The sequence below is a fragment of the Ctenopharyngodon idella genome, chromosome 10 (genome assembly GCF_019924925.1).
Source record: "Ctenopharyngodon idella isolate HZGC_01 chromosome 10, HZGC01, whole genome shotgun sequence".
NCBI lineage: Eukaryota > Metazoa > Chordata > Actinopteri > Cypriniformes > Xenocyprididae > Ctenopharyngodon > Ctenopharyngodon idella.
Genome location: NC_067229.1, coordinates 7,120 through 27,152, shown reverse-complemented (window position 1 = coordinate 27,152; position 20,033 = coordinate 7,120). Strand labels below are relative to the sequence as shown.

The following is a 20,033-nucleotide window of genomic DNA, read 5'->3' as shown; positions in this document are numbered from 1 at the left end:
TGGATTTTCCTTAGTTGTCAGTTATAATCATCAAAATTAAAAGAAATAAACATTTGAAATATATCAGTCTGTGTGTAATGAATGAATATAATATACAAGTTTCACTTTTTGAATGGAATTAGTGAAATAAATCAACTTTTTGATGATATTCTAATTATATGACCAGCACCTGTATGTGATTGATTATAATTCGTTGTGATTAATTCACAATATATGTATAATTCCCTCTCGGGTCGGTATATGTATTATAATTAATCATAAAGCTTTATGATTTATTATATTCATATATTTCACCCATAAATTAATTAAATACCTGTACAGATTTGCTACATCTGTTTTTCTCCATTTACAGAAGCACTGCAGGTGCGTGATGTGACAATATGTGAATCCTGATGTTCTGTTGTTTATGTTGCTTTTTGTGCATGTAAAACTAAACCCCTGGAAAACAGATTTTGTAATTTTTATTGGGTCACAGACACTTATCCATTCTAATTTAATTTAATTCTAATTTAACATAATGTTGTTGGTTAACAAGCTTTGATGGTCAGTTAGGGGGAAAAAAAACTAAATGAACATCCCTATTATAAACTGATGGATTTTGCCATATAATTTGACATTTTATTTGCACACAGTAATTCTCATTCGTCAATGAAATTGAGAAGATCGGACTGTATAGCTCTGTTGTATTATGTTTGATGGATAAAATTATAATGACTTGGTTTTATAATTTAGCTGAATTTTAAAATGAGGTATTTGCGTAAAAGTATATAGATACCTGTACATTTGGTAGAAACTTTCTTAAGCAACTTATGAATTATTTTTTATTAGTCCATGCATTCCCTGAGAATTGAACCAGTGATCTTGGCATTGGTGCCATACTCTACCAGTCTACAATAACACAGACAAAGAGTGCTTTGAGAAACTGCATTTAATGGACATGTAAGACACAGCACAATTAAGTCATATTATATGCTTGCTTGTGGATGTGTTGTGATGTCTCATCTTCATTCTTCATCCTTGCTCTTCAGTAAATAAAAAGACATTTACATTTACAAAAATGAATTTGCATGTGTTTTTTTTTTTTCAGTCAGAAACTTCTGTATATTAAGCAGTGTATATTAAGATTCACCCCTACCTCCTTTTGCAAAATAAAAAAATAAAAAAATACAATACCTTTCCAGCATCACGGCTCTTGGCCCTCAGCTTGTTGACCTGAGACTCGGCGATGTCAGCGCGCTCCTGAGCCTCCTCCAGCTCATGCTGCACCTTCCTGTACCTGGACAGGTGAGTGTTGGCCTGCTCCTCCTGTTAAGATTACACAAGATATCCAACCCATTTCATAGCAGTGCATTCATGGCACTGGACGCTTTTGTCAATACTAAAACTTCACGCTCAAGACATTTGATATTAGACTTACAGATTCTTCAGCCTGGCGCTTGTAGGCCTTCACTTTCAGCTGCAGCTTGTCTACCAGATCCTGCAGTCGGATCACGTTCTTCTTGTCTTCCTCAGTCTTTGGGTGTAAATATTGGACGTGGTCTTAGTTAGACTGTATATTGTAAAAGGTGGTAAATTTCTAATTTCTGGGTAGTTTTACCTGGTAGGTGAGCTCCTTCACCCTCCTCTCATATTTGCGCACTCCTTTCACAGCGTCTGCACCACGTCTCTGCTCAGCTTCAACTTCAGACTCTAACTCACGCACCTTCAGTAGAGTTATTGTTTCACCTGTCAAATCTCTGCCATGACCAGTACATCTAAAAATGTGTTTTGTTCCTAAACACTCAAATTTACCCTGGACTCCAGTTTCTGGAGCTGTTTCTTTCCACCCTTCATGGCCAGACTTTCAGCCTCATCCAGACGGTGCTGCAGGTCTTTGACAGTCACCTCCAGGTTCTTCTTCATCCTCTCCAGGTGAGCACTGGTGTCCTGCTCCTTCTTCAGCTCCTCAGCCATCATGGCAGCCTGAAATATTAGCCAATTAAAATGAATTAATCAATATAGATACAAATACAATGCAAATAAATGTTTAAATTAGAATAGAGAAGCAGAATGTAAACACTCACATCAGTGATGGCCTTCTTGGCCTTCTCCTCTGCATTTCTGGCCTCCTGGACTGAATCATCCACCTCACCTTGAACCTGGACCAGATCAGCCTCAAGCTTCTTCTTGGTGTTAATAAGACTTGTATTCTGTGGGATGTAAACAGTTAGTGTAGTGTACATTTATATAATAGTTTATCATGTATCCTGAATTTGTTCCAAATATTTAGTAATTGTTTGTACTTGTGAGTGCAGCAGTCCCACACGCTCGCTGGCATCAACCAGCTCCTGCTCCGCCACTTTGCGGCCTCTCTCTGTTTGCTCCAGTGCAGCTCTCAGCTCCTCAATCTCTGCTTGCATCAGGTTATTCCTGCGCTCCACCATGGCCACCTGCTCCTTCATGTCCTCCTGTCCTCTGAGAGCATCATCAAGGTGCAGCTGGGCATCCTGTGGTAACGTTCTTTCTTTGTTAGTTGTCATGCTTTGGTTAGTTCATGTATCATATTCATATTGTCAAACATTTAATATTTATTACAATTCCACATTCTACAGAAAGATACCTTGAGTTGGCCTTGGACATTCCTGAGCTGTTTCTGGGCCTCAGCAGCCTGGCGGTTGGCATGACTCAACTGGATCTCCATCTCATTCAGATCTCCCTCCATCTTCTTTTTGACTCTCAGGGCATCGTTTCTGCTCCTGACCTCAGAGTCCAGAGTGCTCTGCATGGAATCGATGACTCTTTGGCTGTTCCTCTTGATCTGTTCCATCTCCTCATCCTTCTCCGCAAGCTTCCTGTCAATCTCGCTCTTCACCTGGTTCAGCTCCAGCTGCACACGAAGAATCTTGGACTCTTCATGTTCCAGGGTGCCCTAAAAGGACAAAAGGAAAAAATTGACTTACTTTTTAAATTTGTCACATTATACTGTAGCCTCTAGAGCAGGGGTGGGCAAACTCAGTCCTCGAGGGTCGCTGTCCCTGCTCCAACCCTAATCAAACACACCTGAACCAGCTAATCAAGGTCTTCAGGATTACACACAGGTGAGTTTTATCAGGGTTGCAGCTAAACTCTGCAGGACAGTGGCCCTCCAGGACCGAGTTTGCCCACCCCTGCTCTAGAGTGATGGAAGTAAATTTATGAAGGTTTAAGGAAATAATTAGCAGACATTACAATTTCCATTTAAGGTTTAGAACCATTCCATATTCAATGTTTTAATATTATTCAAAGCAGTGGTATCATAATGTTTGGATTATAGCAAAGGAATGGCACCTCAGCTTCTTCAAGTGCAGTCTGGATCTCTGATTTCTCAGACTCCACTGTCTTCTTGGCTTTCTCTAACTCATGAATGCTCTTTCCAGTCTCTCCAAGCTGCTCAGTGAGGTCAGAAATCTCCTCTAAATGGGTTTAAAAATCATAAGTGTAAGATTTTCAGTTATAATGCATATCTTTCTTAGTCCTTGGTGTACAAACAAAAAGTTGCATTACGTTGCAGATTCTTGTTCTCCCTCTTCAGGGTCTCCAGGTGGTCAAGAGCTTCCTCATAGGAGTTCTTCATTTTGAAAAGCTCAGTGCTAAGAGAACGAGCTTCTTTCTGAGCACCTTCTAGTTCAGCCTGACTTTCCTCATACTTCTGTTTCCAATCTGCTAGCACCTGAAAATGAAATAAATGTAGTCATTGTTAATTAGCTAAGTTGTCAGTTCAAGGTTTAGGTTTATAGGTTATCCATTTATTTCTTACCTTGTCAAAGTTTCTCTGCTTCTTGTCAAGGTTGGCTGCCAATGCATTTGCCCTCTCCACATCAATCATGAGATCCTCTACTTCACCCTGCAGTCTCTGTTTGGTCTTTTCCAGAGAGGCACACTTGGAGTTCACCGCCTCAATGGATTCTTCAGCATCCTGCAGACGCTGGGCCAGCTTTTTCCTGAGGAAAGTGATTTGAAATTATGAAATCTTATTAATATTTGTCTTATTAAATGTAGGATACTGAAGACTTTTTCCAATGATGTATTTACTTGGATTCCTCAAGCTCCTCAGTGCGTTGGATGGCATCAGTCTCATATTTTGTTCTCCACTGAGCTACCTCACTGTTGGCCTTAGACATTCCACGCTGGAGTTCAGCTTTGGCCTCCTGCTCTTCCTCATACTGCTCTCTGAGCAAATCACAGTCATGGCGAGCAGACTGAACCGCATGGGCCAGAGCGTTCTTGGCCTATCAGACAGAACATTTTGAGTTACCATCTATAGAACTGTTTACATTATAAAAAAGCATATTATTTATGTATAACTCTACCTTGATTTCTTCCTCAATATGTCTTTTGAGTTCCTCAATTTGTTGTGTATAAGCCTGTTTTCCTCTAGTTAATTGTGAAACAAGTGCTTCTTTCTCTTCCAGTTGGCGACTAAATTCACCTTGGAAACAGGTTACAGATATTACCATGAAATATAATAACATACAAACTTTTTACTCAATGTTTTGAGGTTTTTACACGTGTAGCTTACTCTGTCTTACCATTTTCAGTCTGAAGTCTTGCACGTTGTGCATTCATGTCATTCAACTGACGAATATTTTCATCACTCTTGGTCTTGATTTCACTCAGCTGGTCTTCCAGGGTACGGCACATCTTCTCTAAATTCGCCTAAATATATTCAAGGTTATATACAGATGTTTGTAAAGATGCTTTTATATTTAATGATCCTCTAGTGAAATTACCTTTGATTTAGCCACAGCCTCCATGTTGCTTGTCAAGTCATCAATCTCCATCTTGTATTCACTCTTCTCCTTCTCCAGCTTCTGCTTGACTCGCTGGAGGTTGTCGATCTGTTCTCCGAGCTCAGCCACACTGTCTGCCTGCTTCTTTCGGAGAGCTGCGGCAGTAGCCTCATGCTGCAAGGTGGACTCTTCCAGATCACGACGCAACTTCTGGAATTCGGCTTCACGCTTCTTGTTCATCTCAATCTGGGCAGCAGTGGCACCACCAGCTTCCTCAAGCCTCTCGCTGATCTCTTCAAGTTCCCTGGAGAGATCAGCTCTCTGCTTCTCCACTTTAGCACGAGCAGCTCGTTCTGCCTCAATTTCCTCTTCCAGCTCCTCAATACGGGCCTAAATAAATAAATAAATAAATAAAACTGAATTACCCAGTGATATTGGTAACGTGGGTTTTCCCAGCTATGCATCTACTTCACAGTTTCATATTGAAAAGATTATGGTTAGTGTTACCTGAAGTTCTTTGATCTTCTTCTGAAGCTGTGCTCCCAAAGATTGTTCATCCTCAATCTTGCTGAGAAACTGACTAATCTCAAAGTCCTTCCTGTATTTAAAGTATTGTTTTGTAAAATGTGTAAAATACTACTTTTGTGTAATTTTGTGAATACTAATGTCCGCTTACTTTTTGATCTTCTCATCTGATTGCTGTTTGTCATTCTCCAGGTCCATTATGGACTCCTGGGCCAGTTTCAGATCACCCTCAAGCTTCCTCTTGGCTCTTTCAAGGTCCATACGGAGCTTCTTCTCTTGCTCCAGTGAGCCCTCAAGCTATTGTTACAGAAACCAGAGCATTTAATGCTGGTTTAGAGACACAAAATTAATCTCCTATTGATTCATGCTCTTAGTTTCATGCCAAACATCTTACATCATCCACTTGCTGCTCAAGCTTTGTCTTAGATTTAGTCAGAGTGTTGACTTTGTCTTCCTCTGCCTGAAGGTCATCAAGAGTCTGCTGGTGTGCCTCTTGGAGGGCTTTCTTCTCTTTGGTCAGCTTGGCAATGCTCTCATCCTGAGAGGCCATCTCCTCCGTCAGGTTTTTAACCTAAATAGAAACATTGTTCATTGTTTTCATTCTCAAGATCCTGAACAATCAGCAGTGTGAAGAACAAAAGATGATTGACCTTATTTTCTGTTGCATGTTTCTCCTTCTCCACTTTGGCCAAAGTGAGCTCTAGGTCATCAATGTCTTTCTTCAGTTCAGAGCATTCGTCCTCCAGTTTCCTCTTCTTGGCAGTGAGTTCAGCATTGATTTCCTCCTCATCCTCCAGTCTCTCATTGCTCTCTTTGAGTTTGGCCTCAAGCTGGATCTTGCTTTTGATGAGACCTTCACATCTCTCTTCAGCATCAGAGAGGTTTTCAGTTTCCTGTTCATTGAGATGGACTTAGTTTAATGGCTTATGTTCATAGCTGTTGCATCTATATTAGGATCAATAAGAGCTGAAATACTCACAGCTGCTACTTGCAGTTGAAGATCGTTTTTCTCCTGAAGAAGTGACACCATTTTCTCCTCAAGCTCTTTCTTTTTAGCTAATGCCTTTGCTAGATCCTCCTTCATTTTCTCATAGTTCTCCTTCATGGCTGCCATTTCTTTCTCAGTCTCTGCACTCTTCAGAAGAGGCTTGATCTTGAAGTAGAGCTTCATCCATGGCCAATGTTTCACATTCATGAATGAGCGGATGTTGTATTGGATGGAATAAATTGATTCTCTGTGTAATTTGCAATCAGTAAATTAGTCATTATCAATCTTTTGTAACAAACACTTGTTTCAAACAGTTTTGTAAATTATTTATACCTCCTCTCCATCATTTTGACAAATTCCTTCCTCATGACATATCCACGGCACAAAGCCTGAGTCATGGTAACCAGTTCTACTAGTTTCTCATCTCTCATCTCCTCAAGAGTACCCAAGAGACCAGCTTTGAAGAACACCTACAAGACCATTTGGAAAATAGTAGTTTTAAAGAGGCCAAGTAGATGTGAAAATAAATCTATTATATTCTATAATATACAATGACATTCTAGAGAATTCTGTGCTTTCAACTTTGACTCAACCGTTTGGGGAGGCATAACAATGCGGGGTCCATTAAGAAATACTTTACTAAGCCTGGTGTAAACTTGACAGGCACAAAGCCTCAACCCGAACACAAATTGAACACATTTAAGATGAATTACAATGCCGACTGTAAGCCAGACCCCATCACAACTGCAGTGCCTGACCTTAAAGGGATGCTTCACCCAAAAATGCATGTAAAAATGTACTCAGGCTGTTCAATTTGGACCACAATAACTTTCATTGTATTGAGAAAAAACAGCTGAAACATTCTTCAAATATCTTCTCTTCTGTTCCACAGAAGAAAGTAAGTGGTACAACGTACAACGTGAAGGTGAGTCAGTGATGACAGAATTTACATTTTTGGGTGTCCATATATAGTTTTGGTTTAGGATTAGTAGGGTTTTATCACCTTGGTGTGTCCAAACTTGTATTGGGTGTGGTCAACATCAATAGAGCCCAAGAGTTTCTCTGAAGCCTTTTTGTTGTCAATGAACTGTCCCTCAGGGATGACGCTAGCGTTTAATACTTTGTATCTAGAGGACATTCAGGGGAGAGTCATGTTTTTGTGAAGCCAAAAATATAGTTATAAGATGATGAAGATTAGGTTGTGCATCATCTCTAATTAAGTGGTTGCAAAAAGGTGTCTTTACCTCTGCTTGAAGTCACCGTAGAGGATTCTGCTGGGGAAACCCTTCCTGCAGATTCTGATGCCCTCCAGCACACCATTACACCTGAGCTGGTGGATAACCAGGTAGTTCTCCATCAGACCTGCAATGTAAATATTCTTAAGGTTCTAGAGATATTTTCAAATCCGCGATGCATTTGAGTCTTCAGAGATTAAGTTTACCTGGAGTCTTGGACTCATTAGGAATCAAGCAGCGCACAAAGTGAGGGTGAGTGCTCCTCAGGTTAGTCATCAGCTTACCCAAGTTCTCCTGTGGAAATATTTGTCATTAGTCCAATCTTTATTAGGGAAAAAGTTCACCTCCTTCATTAAAAGAGAGAATCTGTTTACCCTAAAAAGTGCAGAGACAGTCTGGAAGGAACCACCCTTCTTCTTCTTCTTTCCACCACCCTCAGCTGTTTCATGTCAATGAAAAAAATGTCTTTATTGATCTTGTGTTGCTTTCCATTAAACCCTTCAATAAATCTCTATTTGAATCTTGTTGCATCTATTTGTTAGCTTGCATAGTTATGTCATATTTTAATGAAACTTTAGAATCTGTGATCACATAGTGTGTTTTAATTAATTAAATAATTAAATTTGTATATAATTAAAACAAAGGAATCAAGGAAATGCAGATGTTCATACCTTCAGCTCCATGAGTGACATACAGGAAGGCCAGCACTTTGAGCGATGACTTTTGGTAGAGTTGCACAACAGAGTCGTTCAGTGGATCCTTGTTCTTGTCCAACCAGCCATTAATGTTGTAGTCCACAGTGCCGGCGTAGTGCACCAGAGAGAAGTGGGCCTCTGCTTTACCTTTGGCAGGCTTGGGCTTCTGGAAAGCTGCAGTTTTGCCCAGATGCTGATCATGCAACTTGTTTTTGAAGCTTGTGTCTGTAGCTTTGGGGAACATGCACTCCTCTTCAAGGATGGAGAAGATGCCCATTGGCTGTTGAAGAAATATTCATGTTCAAGTACAGGCACAATGTGAATAGTCATTTATATTTATAGTATTTAATAGTCATTCATCATTTGTTGAAGGTCCTCTTACCTTCTCAATGAGCTCAATGCAGGCAGCCAAGTCCATACCAAAGTCAATGAACTCCCATTCAATGCCTTCTTTCTTGTACTCCTCTTGCTCCAGAACAAACATGTGGTGGTTGAAGAACTGTTGCAGTTTCTCATTTGTGAAGTTGATGCAAAGCTGCTCCAAGCTGTTGAACTGATAATTAAACAGAGGCAAATTCTTACTGCTGACTGTTATCTTTTATGTCTTGATTCTTACACAGACATTAATAACTGATGCTCACATCAAAGATCTCAAATCCAGCGATGTCCAGCACACCAATGAAGAACTGTCTTGGCTGTTTTGTGTCCAACATCTCATTGATACGGAAGACCATCCACAAGAACATTTTCTCATAGACAGACTTGCTGAGCGCAGAGACTGCGTTGTTCACCTGAGACATTCAAAGGTCAGTGTAGTTCATATTATTACACTTTTACTTCTCAAGACAACTATGTATGTCTATGAGACATTTCTAGCTTTTATCATCTATCGAATAGAGTAGATAAGTGATCACCTGTGGTACTGTCTGGCCTTTGGTCACCATCTCATTTCCGACCTTCACTCTGGGGAAACATAGAGCTTTCAGCATGTCAGCGGAGTTGAGGCCCATGAGGTAGGCGATTTTATCAGCCACTGAGGAAGAACAGAGAAGTTTTATGCATTATTATTGCTAATGAAGTGAATGTTCACATGTTAATATGTGCTACTAGTACGTCTTACCCTCAGTGCCATCAGGTTCGGCCTGCTCCTCTCTCTGCTTCTGTTTAAACTTCATGTTCCCATGATGCATCACAGCACCTGTCAGCTTGTAGATGCTGTTTTTCTCATCAGCATTGAAGCCCAGAATGTCAATCGCAGTCTGTTTATACAATGACCGAATGAATCACACATCATTAATTAAAGTCAAAGAGATGGGTATTTCGTATTGTATGTCATGCAGTATTCAGTTTATGCTAGTGTTAATCTGATGTTTATGTTTGCTCAGATATATTGCATAGAATTTGAAAATACTACTACTACTAATAATAATGCAGTTGTCCACATACATCTGTGGCAATGAACTCCTCCACATCATTGATACTCTTGACAGTGATTTCACCCTGGCTGATCATTGGATAGTCGTAAGGGTTGGTGGTGATGAGCAGGGCCTCTGTAAAGAATTGATGTGCATTATGTTAACAGTGTTCTCAAACATGGAAATAAATGAAATGCACAAGACTGTAGATTTCTCACCGAGCAGCTCTGGCTTGTGTCCGGTCATGAGCTGGTAGAAGATGTGGTAGCTCCTCTCAGCAGACAGCTGGAATGTAACTCTTGACTTTTCCAGCAGATCTTTAAAAGAGAGAGAAAGAGAGAGAGAGAGAGAGAGAGAGAGAGAGAGAGAGAAAAAAAAAGACATTGACTTCAATTGATTTACCCACATCTTAACCTCCAATTAAAATGTTTGGCTTAAAACAGTGTTGACTCACAAGTTTCAATATCAGCTGAGGCCAGTTTTCCAGTGGTCCCAAAGTGAATCCTGATGAATTTACCCTATGAAGATTGAAATTATTTACAAAAGCTCAGGTGTTTGGAAGCTTTGAAGGTGTGACTGAAGTTGTATAATGTTATAATGATTCATTAGTTCAACTTACAAAACGAGAGGAGTTGTCATTCCTCACAGTCTTGGCATTACCATAAGCCTCCAGCAGAGGGTTGGCTGCCACGATTTGGTCCTCCAGTGATCCCTATATGTAATTGTAGTACAATGAATAGTTATGAGGTAAAGCACAAATACTGTAATGCAGTGTAATCCAACATAACTCCAGTCCTCAGGACCCACCTCCCAGAATGTTTTAGATGTCTTCCTGTTCAACGCACTAAGAAGCTGATGAGTTGAAGGTGTTTTAACTAGCGAGATATCAGAAACATTGTGGTAGGTGGGTTCCCAGGAATGGAGTTGAGAAACACTGGTGTAATCAATAACATTGTCTTGAAGAGATATTCACTAACCTGCATTTTTCCAGGGACAGGTTCTGCCTTCTTCGGTCCAGACATTGCACCAACTGTTGCAAAGTACTGAATGACACGTTTTGTGTTCACAGTCTTTCCAGCACCAGATTCTCCACTGGAGGTTCACAATAGATCATGATTTAGTCATAAATCTTCTACGGATTTACATTATAATCAAAAAGTTTCAGGTTATTTCAGAAGAATATTTACTCACGTAATCAGGACAGACTGGTTCTCACGATCTGAAATTACACCATGAAATGTTAACAGGGATTCCAAATAAAGGTAGTACTTTATTTGAACTTGAAGGCATAAAGTGTTATAAAATATTTTTAGTTCATTTATAATTATATTTTAGTCATTCATTTATTCATGTAAATGCACATAGATAAGGTTCAGTAACATTTTTTTCATCCAATAATACTTGTAATACTTAATGGTTGTTATGAAGTAATTACTAATTGAACGAAACATTGAAAAACCTGCTATGGTTTACTAGCTAGTTGTTAACTAAGGATAAATATCATTATCAGTGCTTTTTTTATATAAACTTATTAAACATTTTTTGCAACAGTGAATATTATAAAATAATATACATATTGTTTGTATTTAGTCTATTCATCTATCAAGGCTACATTATGTAACTTTTGGCTCTCTAGCGGTTGAAGCATAAAACTAAAAGTTACTTGTGGAAGACTAACTTCCCCTGCAGATAGTAGTTGCCTAAACTCTTTGCTTTTTTCATGGATATGACAAAGACACAGATAAATAAAATGGTAGTTTGCAGTTTCCTGCAATAACTTTACAAATATAAATTTATAAATGTTATACGGTAATAACTCTTGTCTGTTGAGACCCTTCTGGAATCCACTTACCAGTGAGCATGAACTGGTAGGCGTTGTCGGAGATGGAGAAGATGTGAGGCGGGGCTTCAATCCTCTTTTTACCTCTGTATCCAGCCACAACGACTGAATCGTACACTGGGAGCCACTTGTAGGGATTGACAGTGACGCAGAACAAGCCAGAGTAGGTCTGAAACGGAGATAGATAGTCCAGTTTAAAATGCTGTCACCCCATCCCATGAATAAAACAATAAAATAAGATTTGCTTAGACTTACGTAGATCATCCATGCTGCGTAACGCTCTTTGAGGTTAAACAGCACAGCAGGCTCATTGAGGTGGGTCATCATAGCCATGTCTTCAATTTTGTCAAACTTGGGAGGATTCATGGCGAAGATTTCATCTTCTTTTACCGTGACAGTCTGTAATGAACATTGATCGGTAATCAAGAAAGATTAGACTTTTTGTACACACATTTGTATGATATTTAACTGAAGATCTTTAACCTCTGCAGACTCAAGCACAGTAACATATGAAATAGTTTTTATCCATGATACTTACTTTCCCACACAGTGTTTTGACAGTAGCTTTGCCGCCTTCTCTACTAACAAGAGTACCCTTCAGGTACATCTCATCTGGCACTGTCACAAAGAATGCCGTTTTGGCATCAAAGGGGGTGTTCTGAGCCTCTAATCTCTCTCTTTCCGGCTTCCGGAGGAAAACGGCCGCCGGGCCGAAGCACTCCATCTCACCATCTCCCATGATTGCACTGTGGAGTAAAATATTCACCTTAACTCTGCTTAGTATTACCTCTCTACTTTTCTCAGGATTTCAGATTCTAAACTGGTCATCTTGTCATTATCATTACAATGTTGTAATCAGTAGACGTAACTTGTATTAGTTTACCTTTAATGATGCTCCGAGAGGGAAAAAAGCAGCTGTCAATTTATGGATTCTGAAAAAGATCAAGAGATAGTCAGTGAAGTGTATTAGCATCTTCCATTATGGGTTAGTATACATCATTTGATTAAGAACACTCAGGCATTCTACATTAATTCTTAAATTAAAATGAACCTGTCAAATTAAAATGTGCAGTTACCCCACCTTAGCCTGGTCACTGTTAGTCTTTGGGGGGTCAGGGGCTGCTGTTTATATAGTGTCATTACTGAGCACTCAGCAGAACTGTCCAGCCAGATTTGGTCATGTTATTTTACTTGGTGTGATGTTTCTCTGTTCCGGGGAGGAAATTGGAAGATGTTGTCATTCATCTAATACGAGGAATATCGTTATATTGGTACACACAGATAATGGATGTTGGGTTAATAGACATGGCATAAAAGTTTGTCACAGTCCATGTTTTTTTAGATTGTAACTCTTGTAGATATTCGATTTTTTTTTAATGCAAATGCATTACCTGTTTGATAAGTTTAATTTGATGTTGAGGTCCTATTTCAGTGTAGCATCTTTAAAACTAAGGGAACTTGGCACAGCAGAGAAACTCTCAGAAGCAGTCAAATGTCACTGGTATTCTGTTTCAGGTGACATCAAGACTTGTAACTTAGAATTTATATGTCAGTTAAAACTGCTTTGTCTGTTCCCGTTGTTCATTTACATTGCAATTAAGGTTTGATATCAGTGTTGTTAGTGATCACATGAGCCAGGGGCAGAGAGGACAGCTTGGCTAGTTTTCCAAGAATTCTCCCAACTTTTGCCAGCAGGAGATAAAATTAAAATCTTAAAAACCTCAAAGATTTATTACCAGAGATGGACGGTAACAAGTCATCCTTCCAAATGAAAAATAATATCTCTGACAGATTTTTTTTATTGGGCTATTAAATCTCAGTAGTCATGGCATGAAGTAAACTGGACACATAGTGATATTAAGACTCTCAAAGTTATAAACAGCATGTGCTTATATGGAAAAATCATAATTATAGCACAGCGAGAGCTGCTGTTTGTATTATGAGGATTAGGTCACTTATCCATACAAGCAGCAGTGAAGGCTTGATGGGAACTGTCAGTAAGTCTTCTGCTTCATTTTTAATTTACCTTAAATCAATAAGAAAAAGTAATGTGAATGTTTACGTTTCTGTTTGTTGAATACGTCCAGTTGGTACTTTCAGTATACTATTTTACTCTGTGGTTTATGTTGTAGTTATTATTAACTGCATTCAGAAGAGTTTGAAGCTCTAGCTTGATTTAAATATGAGCATACAGTAAATGTTTTGCCTAAGGTAGTATATAGAACGTATTGTTCTTTCATTATTCTTTAAGAAAATAACAGTTATTTTGCTCTGCCTAGCTTAAATATGTGCTCAAATGCAAAACTACTGTGGCATGCTAGGATGCATTTGAGCAGAAGTTACATATGATGAAGTCCAGCTTTTTGCTGATGTAAAGATCCATTTCTTTCTGCTGAGCTGTGGTTATATTTAAACCAACAGCAATATAACCAGCAAAGTGAAAAGACTACAGTCTTTGTGTGTGTGTGTGTGTGTGTGTGTGTGTGTGTATATATATACAGTGCTCAGCGTAAATGAGTACACCCCCTTTGAAAAGTAACATTTTAAACAATGGCTGCGTCCGAAACCGCCTACTCAATGAGTAGGTACTTAATTTCAATAAGTACTTAATTAATGAGCACTAAAAGAGTAGGTACTTAATAGCCAAATCTCGTTGAGTATGAATGCGATCCGGACATAATCCGCCATGTTGACGTTATCATGTGACCTACGACTAAATCACAAGCGCGACAACTTTAAAGATATGAGTGACAGGTTTAATTCATCTATCTGTAAATATCTTGATATTAAACTTGCTCATTTTGTGGTCTTGTTGAAGAAACAGCTGCCCAGTAATTTTGTGATTGTAGTACAACTAATATATTTTGGGTTAATTTTAAGTTCTTATATTTTTAACTAATAATGTGACCCACAGTATATTTTTTGTTATGAAAACCCAAATTCGCGTGAATATGTTGTTAATTTCTTTATTTTATATGCAAAAATGTTCATCCACAAGCAAAAGTGGTATAAATCTCCTTTACGTTTTCCTTTTTTTCTTGTTGAATTAGCTCTAGCTTCATCCCTCAGGCTTATAAATAATAAACAAACAAATAAATACTTTTTATGCATTATGATGATGTATTCAAAATATTTAACCTCGTCATCATGCTTTGTCTGTGTATATAATCTCAAACTATGATGTATACAAACCCATATTTGTTTTTTGTTTTTTTTTTGTCATTATTATTGTTCATTGTTAAAGATACAACCATGGTATTTTCCCTGATCTTCTATGTAATTATAGGTCCTGCAATAAAAATAAAGATATGAGCAACAGGTGCACTAACCCCTCACAGCACCATAACTTGACAACCCTACCTAGACAGGTTTTCCTTAGTGTTAGCAATGTCTGCACAAAGGAGATGTCGGACAGCTGCTCGAAGATCTCGCCTTTGGAGAAGACTGTTTATACTCAAAAAATGTAAGTGTAAACTACTTAAAAAATTAAGATTACCCCAGAATGAATTGCATTGCTAGCACACCCCAACACCTACACACAATAATAATGATAAATGCTGACCAAAACTTAATTATATTACTTTTTGTTTTACTTCTTTAGTAAAACAAGCAAAATGTAAAGTTTTGTCATATGACATAGCTATGCATGAAAACACACTAGACAATTACAGCTGATGTGAATACATCTCAATTTACAGTCAAGCAATGAATTAATGCATGTATTAATAAAATAAATAAATTTACTGATAATAATAGCATAATTAATAAAAAGGGTAAAAGAATTAATAAAAGTAACAATGACAATAAATAAATGCATATACAAGTCAACAGCACATGAAACAAAGCTTTATTCAAACATTGTTCTAACAATCACGTATTTGCAGGCGGTGATCCCCACATCCTACTGCCACCTGAACACAGCTGTGCCAATTCTGCAGCTTTATTTTGATGAAGCAGCTGACCACCGTGAACACCTTCACCTGTCTTTGTCATCCATCATGTCCCTCACTGCTGCTCTTCTCAATGGGGACATCGTTGACCCAGAGGATGAGGAAGACCATGATGATGGACCCCTGAACCCCACAACCTTGAAGCAAGAGTGGGACATGATGTGCGGGACAATCAGGCTGCTGCTGTTTCTGCTCCAAACATTTGTGTGCTCTCCATCAGCATGACTAAATAAACAGATTAAAACATTTTACAATTCATGTCAGCATTCTGTTTCTTGCCATATTTCCTTTCATATTTTTACAATTACAGGCTAATTTTTGTTGTAGCTTTATTACTTTTGTGGTGTAGTGGGTTAAACCGCTGAACTGGTCAGCAGAAGGTTGCTGGTTCGATCTCCGCAGCCGTCTCCGCCAGTGTGTCCTTGATCAAGACACTTTACTCCAGCTTACTCCACGGGGATCATCCCTGTAATAAGAGCACTGTAAGTCACTTTAGATAACAGCATCTGCCAAATGTTCAAATGTAAATGTGATTTTTGTAAATCCTTTTTTGTTAGTGTCTGGGGCACAAACGCTAATTAAAGCTGCTTATTTCTTAAAGTTTACTTTTTCAAGGTACTACTATAATATAAATGCATACATACATTTCATACAGTTTCTATTTGGGATCATAAAGGGTTAGTTCACCCAAACATATAAATTCAGTAATTATTTACTCGCCTTCACGCTGTTCAATCCCTGTGTTTAGTTTTTTTCTTCTTCTGAACACAAAAGGTGATTTTGATCAAGTTTGTCCTGCTGGTTTCTGTTTATACAATATCAGTCAATGGAGCCTGAATTCCAGAAGCTTCATGACATTATTTGATGATGCTTTTGAAGCTTATGAAAGTCAAGCTCCATTGTATGAACAGAAACCAGCAGAACAAACTGGACCAAAATCACATCCTCAATCTTTTGGTCTTTTTCTAAATGCTCTTGCTGGCTCTGGGCTCACTGAGGATGAAGAAATCACAGCAACATCCGGTCCAGATGAGGCAGTAAGGGCAGGAGGAGTGATGGAGGGTCTCATCTATGGCTCTACACCATTTCCAGGATCTGCTGTGGCTCTCCATCCTCAGTGCTCACACCAGTCTGAGGACATTTCACATCCTACAAAAATGCACAAACATCATACAAATGCAATCATTTTAACAGCACAATGTCATCTGATTTCTGTATAAGAAGTAACAAAATGATCTTACTTTAGACATCACAGACATCAAGAATCAGAAAAGTGCTGTAATAACTTTGTTTGAAATTGCAATAATTAAAATAAACTACAACTTAAGATTTAAGTAGATTTTTTATTCATTTCTGTAGTATACTCACTCAAAGCCTTTGATGGCATCATTCCTTCATCAGTCTCTCTCCACCGGATAAACACACGTGATCATCTGTCCCTGTAACATCCAGACAAGATTCAAGTTTCCTCTGAGATTCATGTGCTCAAATCTACATTTACATGTTGAGGTAGTTGATGATGTGTTAACTCACTTTTTATCCAACACAAATGTTCCTTAATTTATCAACAGTACTAATGGACAAATACAATAGATAACTTATTTTTATTTTAGGTATATTTATTTATTTACATTATTTTAATTCATGTAATGCAAACAGTTTTGACAACAGTGAATTCTACATAATAGCACACACACATCACTCATAATACATAATCCATCACTCATAAGTCATAATATTTAAAGAAGATGTTCCTGTCAGATGTTAAAAAAACATTTAGTAAGCATCTTTATGATGTATATGGTTTACAATTCATGTAAATCCACTTTGGAGACGAACGTGTGTTTACTGAAGCTCCCCTGTTATCTATACATAATAAAACGTGTTTTTACTGCAAAATCACGACTGTACTGTCTAGCATCTTTACACATTCAACAGTTTACTCTACAGTAGCTCAACAAATGCGATTTTAACACAAGCAATGTGTTTACTCACATTTGAAAGCATCCGCGCCGCCTTTCTCCTCTGTGTTCGATTATGACGTATCCTCTCCCGTGGCCTCCTGGGATAGAAAAGTATCCATCGAGGAACACTTTAGAATCTGGGCGGAAGCAGTAGGCCATCCGGGAACTTCTCGCCTACTCTTTTATTACTGTGGTTTCGGACATACTTATTCGCTAGCCTACTGCTTTTCCCCTACTATATAGTAGAGAAATGCGCAGTTTCAGACGCACTTTAAGTAGACACATGTCTGAATCTCACGAGAATTAGTACGTCACCCAGGTAATTTTCGCCTACTCTTTTTTGACTACTAAGGCTTTGGACATACAGGTGCTGGTCATATAATTAGAATATCATCAAAAAGTTGATTTATTTCACTAATTCCATTCAAAAAGTGAAACTTGTATATTATATTCATTCATTACACACAGACTGATATATTTCAAATGTTTATTTCTTTTAATTTTGATGATTATAACTGACAACTAAGGAAAATCCCAAATTCAGTATCTCAGAAAATTAGAATATTACTTAAGACCAATACAAAGAAAGGATTTTTAGAAATCTTGGCCAACTGAAAAGTATGAACATGAAAAGTATGAGCATGTACAGCACTCAATACTTAGTTATGGCTCCTTTTGCCTAAATTACTGCAGCAGTGCGGCGTGGCATGGAGTCGATCAGTCTGTGGCACTGCTCAGGTGTTATAAGAGCCCAGGTTGCTCTGATAGTGGCCTTCAGCTCTTCTGCATTGTTGGGTCTGGCATATCGCATCTTCCTCTTCACAATACCACATAGATTTTCTATGGGGTTCAGGTCAGGCGAGTTTGCTGGCCAATTAAGAACAGGGATACCATGGTCTTTAAACCAGGTACTGGTAGGTTTGGCACTGTGTGCAGGTGCCAAGTCCTGTTGGAAAATGAAATCTGCATCTCCATAAAGTTGGTCAGCAGCAGGAAGCATGAAGTGCTCTAAAACTTCCTGGTATACAGCTGCGTTGACCTTGGACCTCAGAAAACACAGTGGACCAACACCAGCAGATGACATGGCACCCCAAACCACCACTGACTGTGGAAACTTTACACTGGACTTCAAGCAACGTGGATTGTGTGCCTCTCCTCTCTTCCTCCAGACTCTAGGGTTAGGTTTTTTGGGTTTACAACGAACTCCCCCCATCACAATCTCACCAGATTGTGTGGTTTAAAGTAGGGAGAACGAGGAAAGGCACGGGCCGGCGCATGTTTGTGAGGGTGGAGGAACTGTGAATTCCAGTTTTGGGTCGGAGGCTAGTTTCGAAAGGTAATCTGTTCTTCAAGGTAGTTTCCAATTTGGGATTGATAACGTTTTGTTTCGTCTTAGAAAAATGCATTGTAGTGTTATTGACTGTTTTTTTGGGTGCTGTTTCTGGTTTTTAGGAATGCGAAGTTTCCGATCTGAACTTGCTCTGGACCAGCGAACCGAGCCGAAGGCCCAAAGGCCACAGCCCGATAATCCTGATCCAGCATCGCACTCCCTCCAGCATTAAAGTATTACCGTATACATTTGCGAGATTGCTTGTCGGTAGGACTGGATTTAGCGTAAGAGTCGGGTTGGAGTTTAATCGATTGGGAATCTAGTCGATAGGTCTGTGACGGATAGGTTTTGGGTAAGTTTAGGTCGGGCTATTCTGAGTAGGGTTAGAGTTAGGTTAGGGTTAGGTTAAGGTTAGGGTTAGAGTTAGGTTAAGGTTAGGATTAGGTTAGGGTTAGGGTTAGTTAGGGTTAGGGTTAGGGTTAGGGTTAGAGTTAGGGTTAGAGTTAGGGTTAGGGTTAGTTAGGGTTAGGGTTAGGGTTAGGGTTAGGGTTAGAGTTAGGATATAGGGTCCAATACCGGGGATGAGTCAATGACTGATCCTTCTTATCCTGTATATCTTGGGTTCTATAGGTCATAGATTGTTGAAACTTGGTATATATACTAATTAGTGGGCGGGGAGTTGATTGAACTCAGTTTGGGGGCTCTAGCGCCACCAGGCGTCGAGATACGGTATTGCACTCTACTATATATACATATATATGCAAAAATCTGGTTCTCCTATGGTAAAGTTGGACTTGTGTTTTGGATGGGTAGTACTTGGGTTGGAGTTGGGTGCAGTTGTGTTGTTATAATTTATGTAAATAATAGGAATCTGTCATGACTGATATTTCTAATCCTGTATATCTTGGGTTTTATAGGTCATAGATTGTTGAAACTTGGTATATATACTAATTAGTGGGCGGGGAGTTGATTGAAGTTGGTTTTTGAGCTCTAGCGCCACCAGGTGTCGAGATACGGTATTGCACTCTACTATATATACATAGGGTTAGGGTTAGGGTTAGGGTTAGGGTGAGTTAGGGTTAGGGTGTAGGGTAGGTTAGGTTAGGGTTAGGGTTAGGGTTAGGGTTAGGATATAGGGTCCAATACCGGGGATGAGTCAATGACTGATCCTTCTTATCCTGTATATCTTGGGTTCTATAGGTCATAGATTGTTGAAACTTGGTATATATACTAATTAGTGGGCGGGGAGTTGATTGAACTCAGTTTGGGGGCTCTAGCGCCACCAGGCGTCGAGATACGGTATTGCACTCTACTATATATACATATATATGCAAAAATCTGGT

At 38.9% G+C, this 20,033-nt stretch overlaps 1 protein-coding gene and 1 long non-coding RNA gene across 2 annotated transcripts; one reads left to right on the top strand and one right to left on the bottom strand.

Moving 5' to 3' along the window:
- Nucleotides 1–910: 910 nt before the first annotated feature.
- Nucleotides 911–12,380, bottom strand: LOC127521335 (myosin heavy chain, fast skeletal muscle-like). The gene is made up of 40 exons (XM_051910543.1): nt 12,330–12,380; nt 11,985–12,192; nt 11,702–11,845; nt 11,459–11,615; nt 10,798–10,825; nt 10,584–10,698; nt 10,226–10,318; nt 10,061–10,124; nt 9,825–9,923; nt 9,638–9,741; nt 9,312–9,450; nt 9,106–9,224; nt 8,833–8,982; nt 8,574–8,744; nt 8,168–8,471; nt 7,871–7,935; nt 7,703–7,790; nt 7,506–7,623; nt 7,265–7,388; nt 6,595–6,731; nt 6,253–6,508; nt 5,924–6,166; nt 5,668–5,844; nt 5,425–5,570; nt 5,256–5,346; nt 4,749–5,138; nt 4,548–4,674; nt 4,329–4,447; nt 4,051–4,247; nt 3,776–3,959; nt 3,523–3,688; nt 3,307–3,431; nt 2,600–2,908; nt 2,283–2,486; nt 2,064–2,189; nt 1,792–1,962; nt 1,598–1,702; nt 1,418–1,513; nt 1,174–1,305; nt 911–1,022 (listed from the first exon to the last, which is right to left on the bottom strand). Exons 2-40 carry the CDS (start codon nt 12,183–12,185, stop codon nt 1,005–1,007), a joined length of 5,802 nt encoding a protein of 1,933 aa, XP_051766503.1. The 5' UTR covers nt 12,186–12,192; nt 12,330–12,380; the 3' UTR covers nt 911–1,004.
- Nucleotides 12,381–13,342: 962 nt separating this feature from the next.
- On the top strand, nt 13,343–15,654 carry LOC127521375 (uncharacterized). Its single transcript, XR_007932340.1, has 3 exons — nt 13,343–13,443; nt 14,733–14,909; nt 15,331–15,654. It is a non-coding gene; the product is annotated as an uncharacterized LOC127521375 (long non-coding RNA).
- Nucleotides 15,655–20,033: the final 4,379 nt, after the last annotated feature.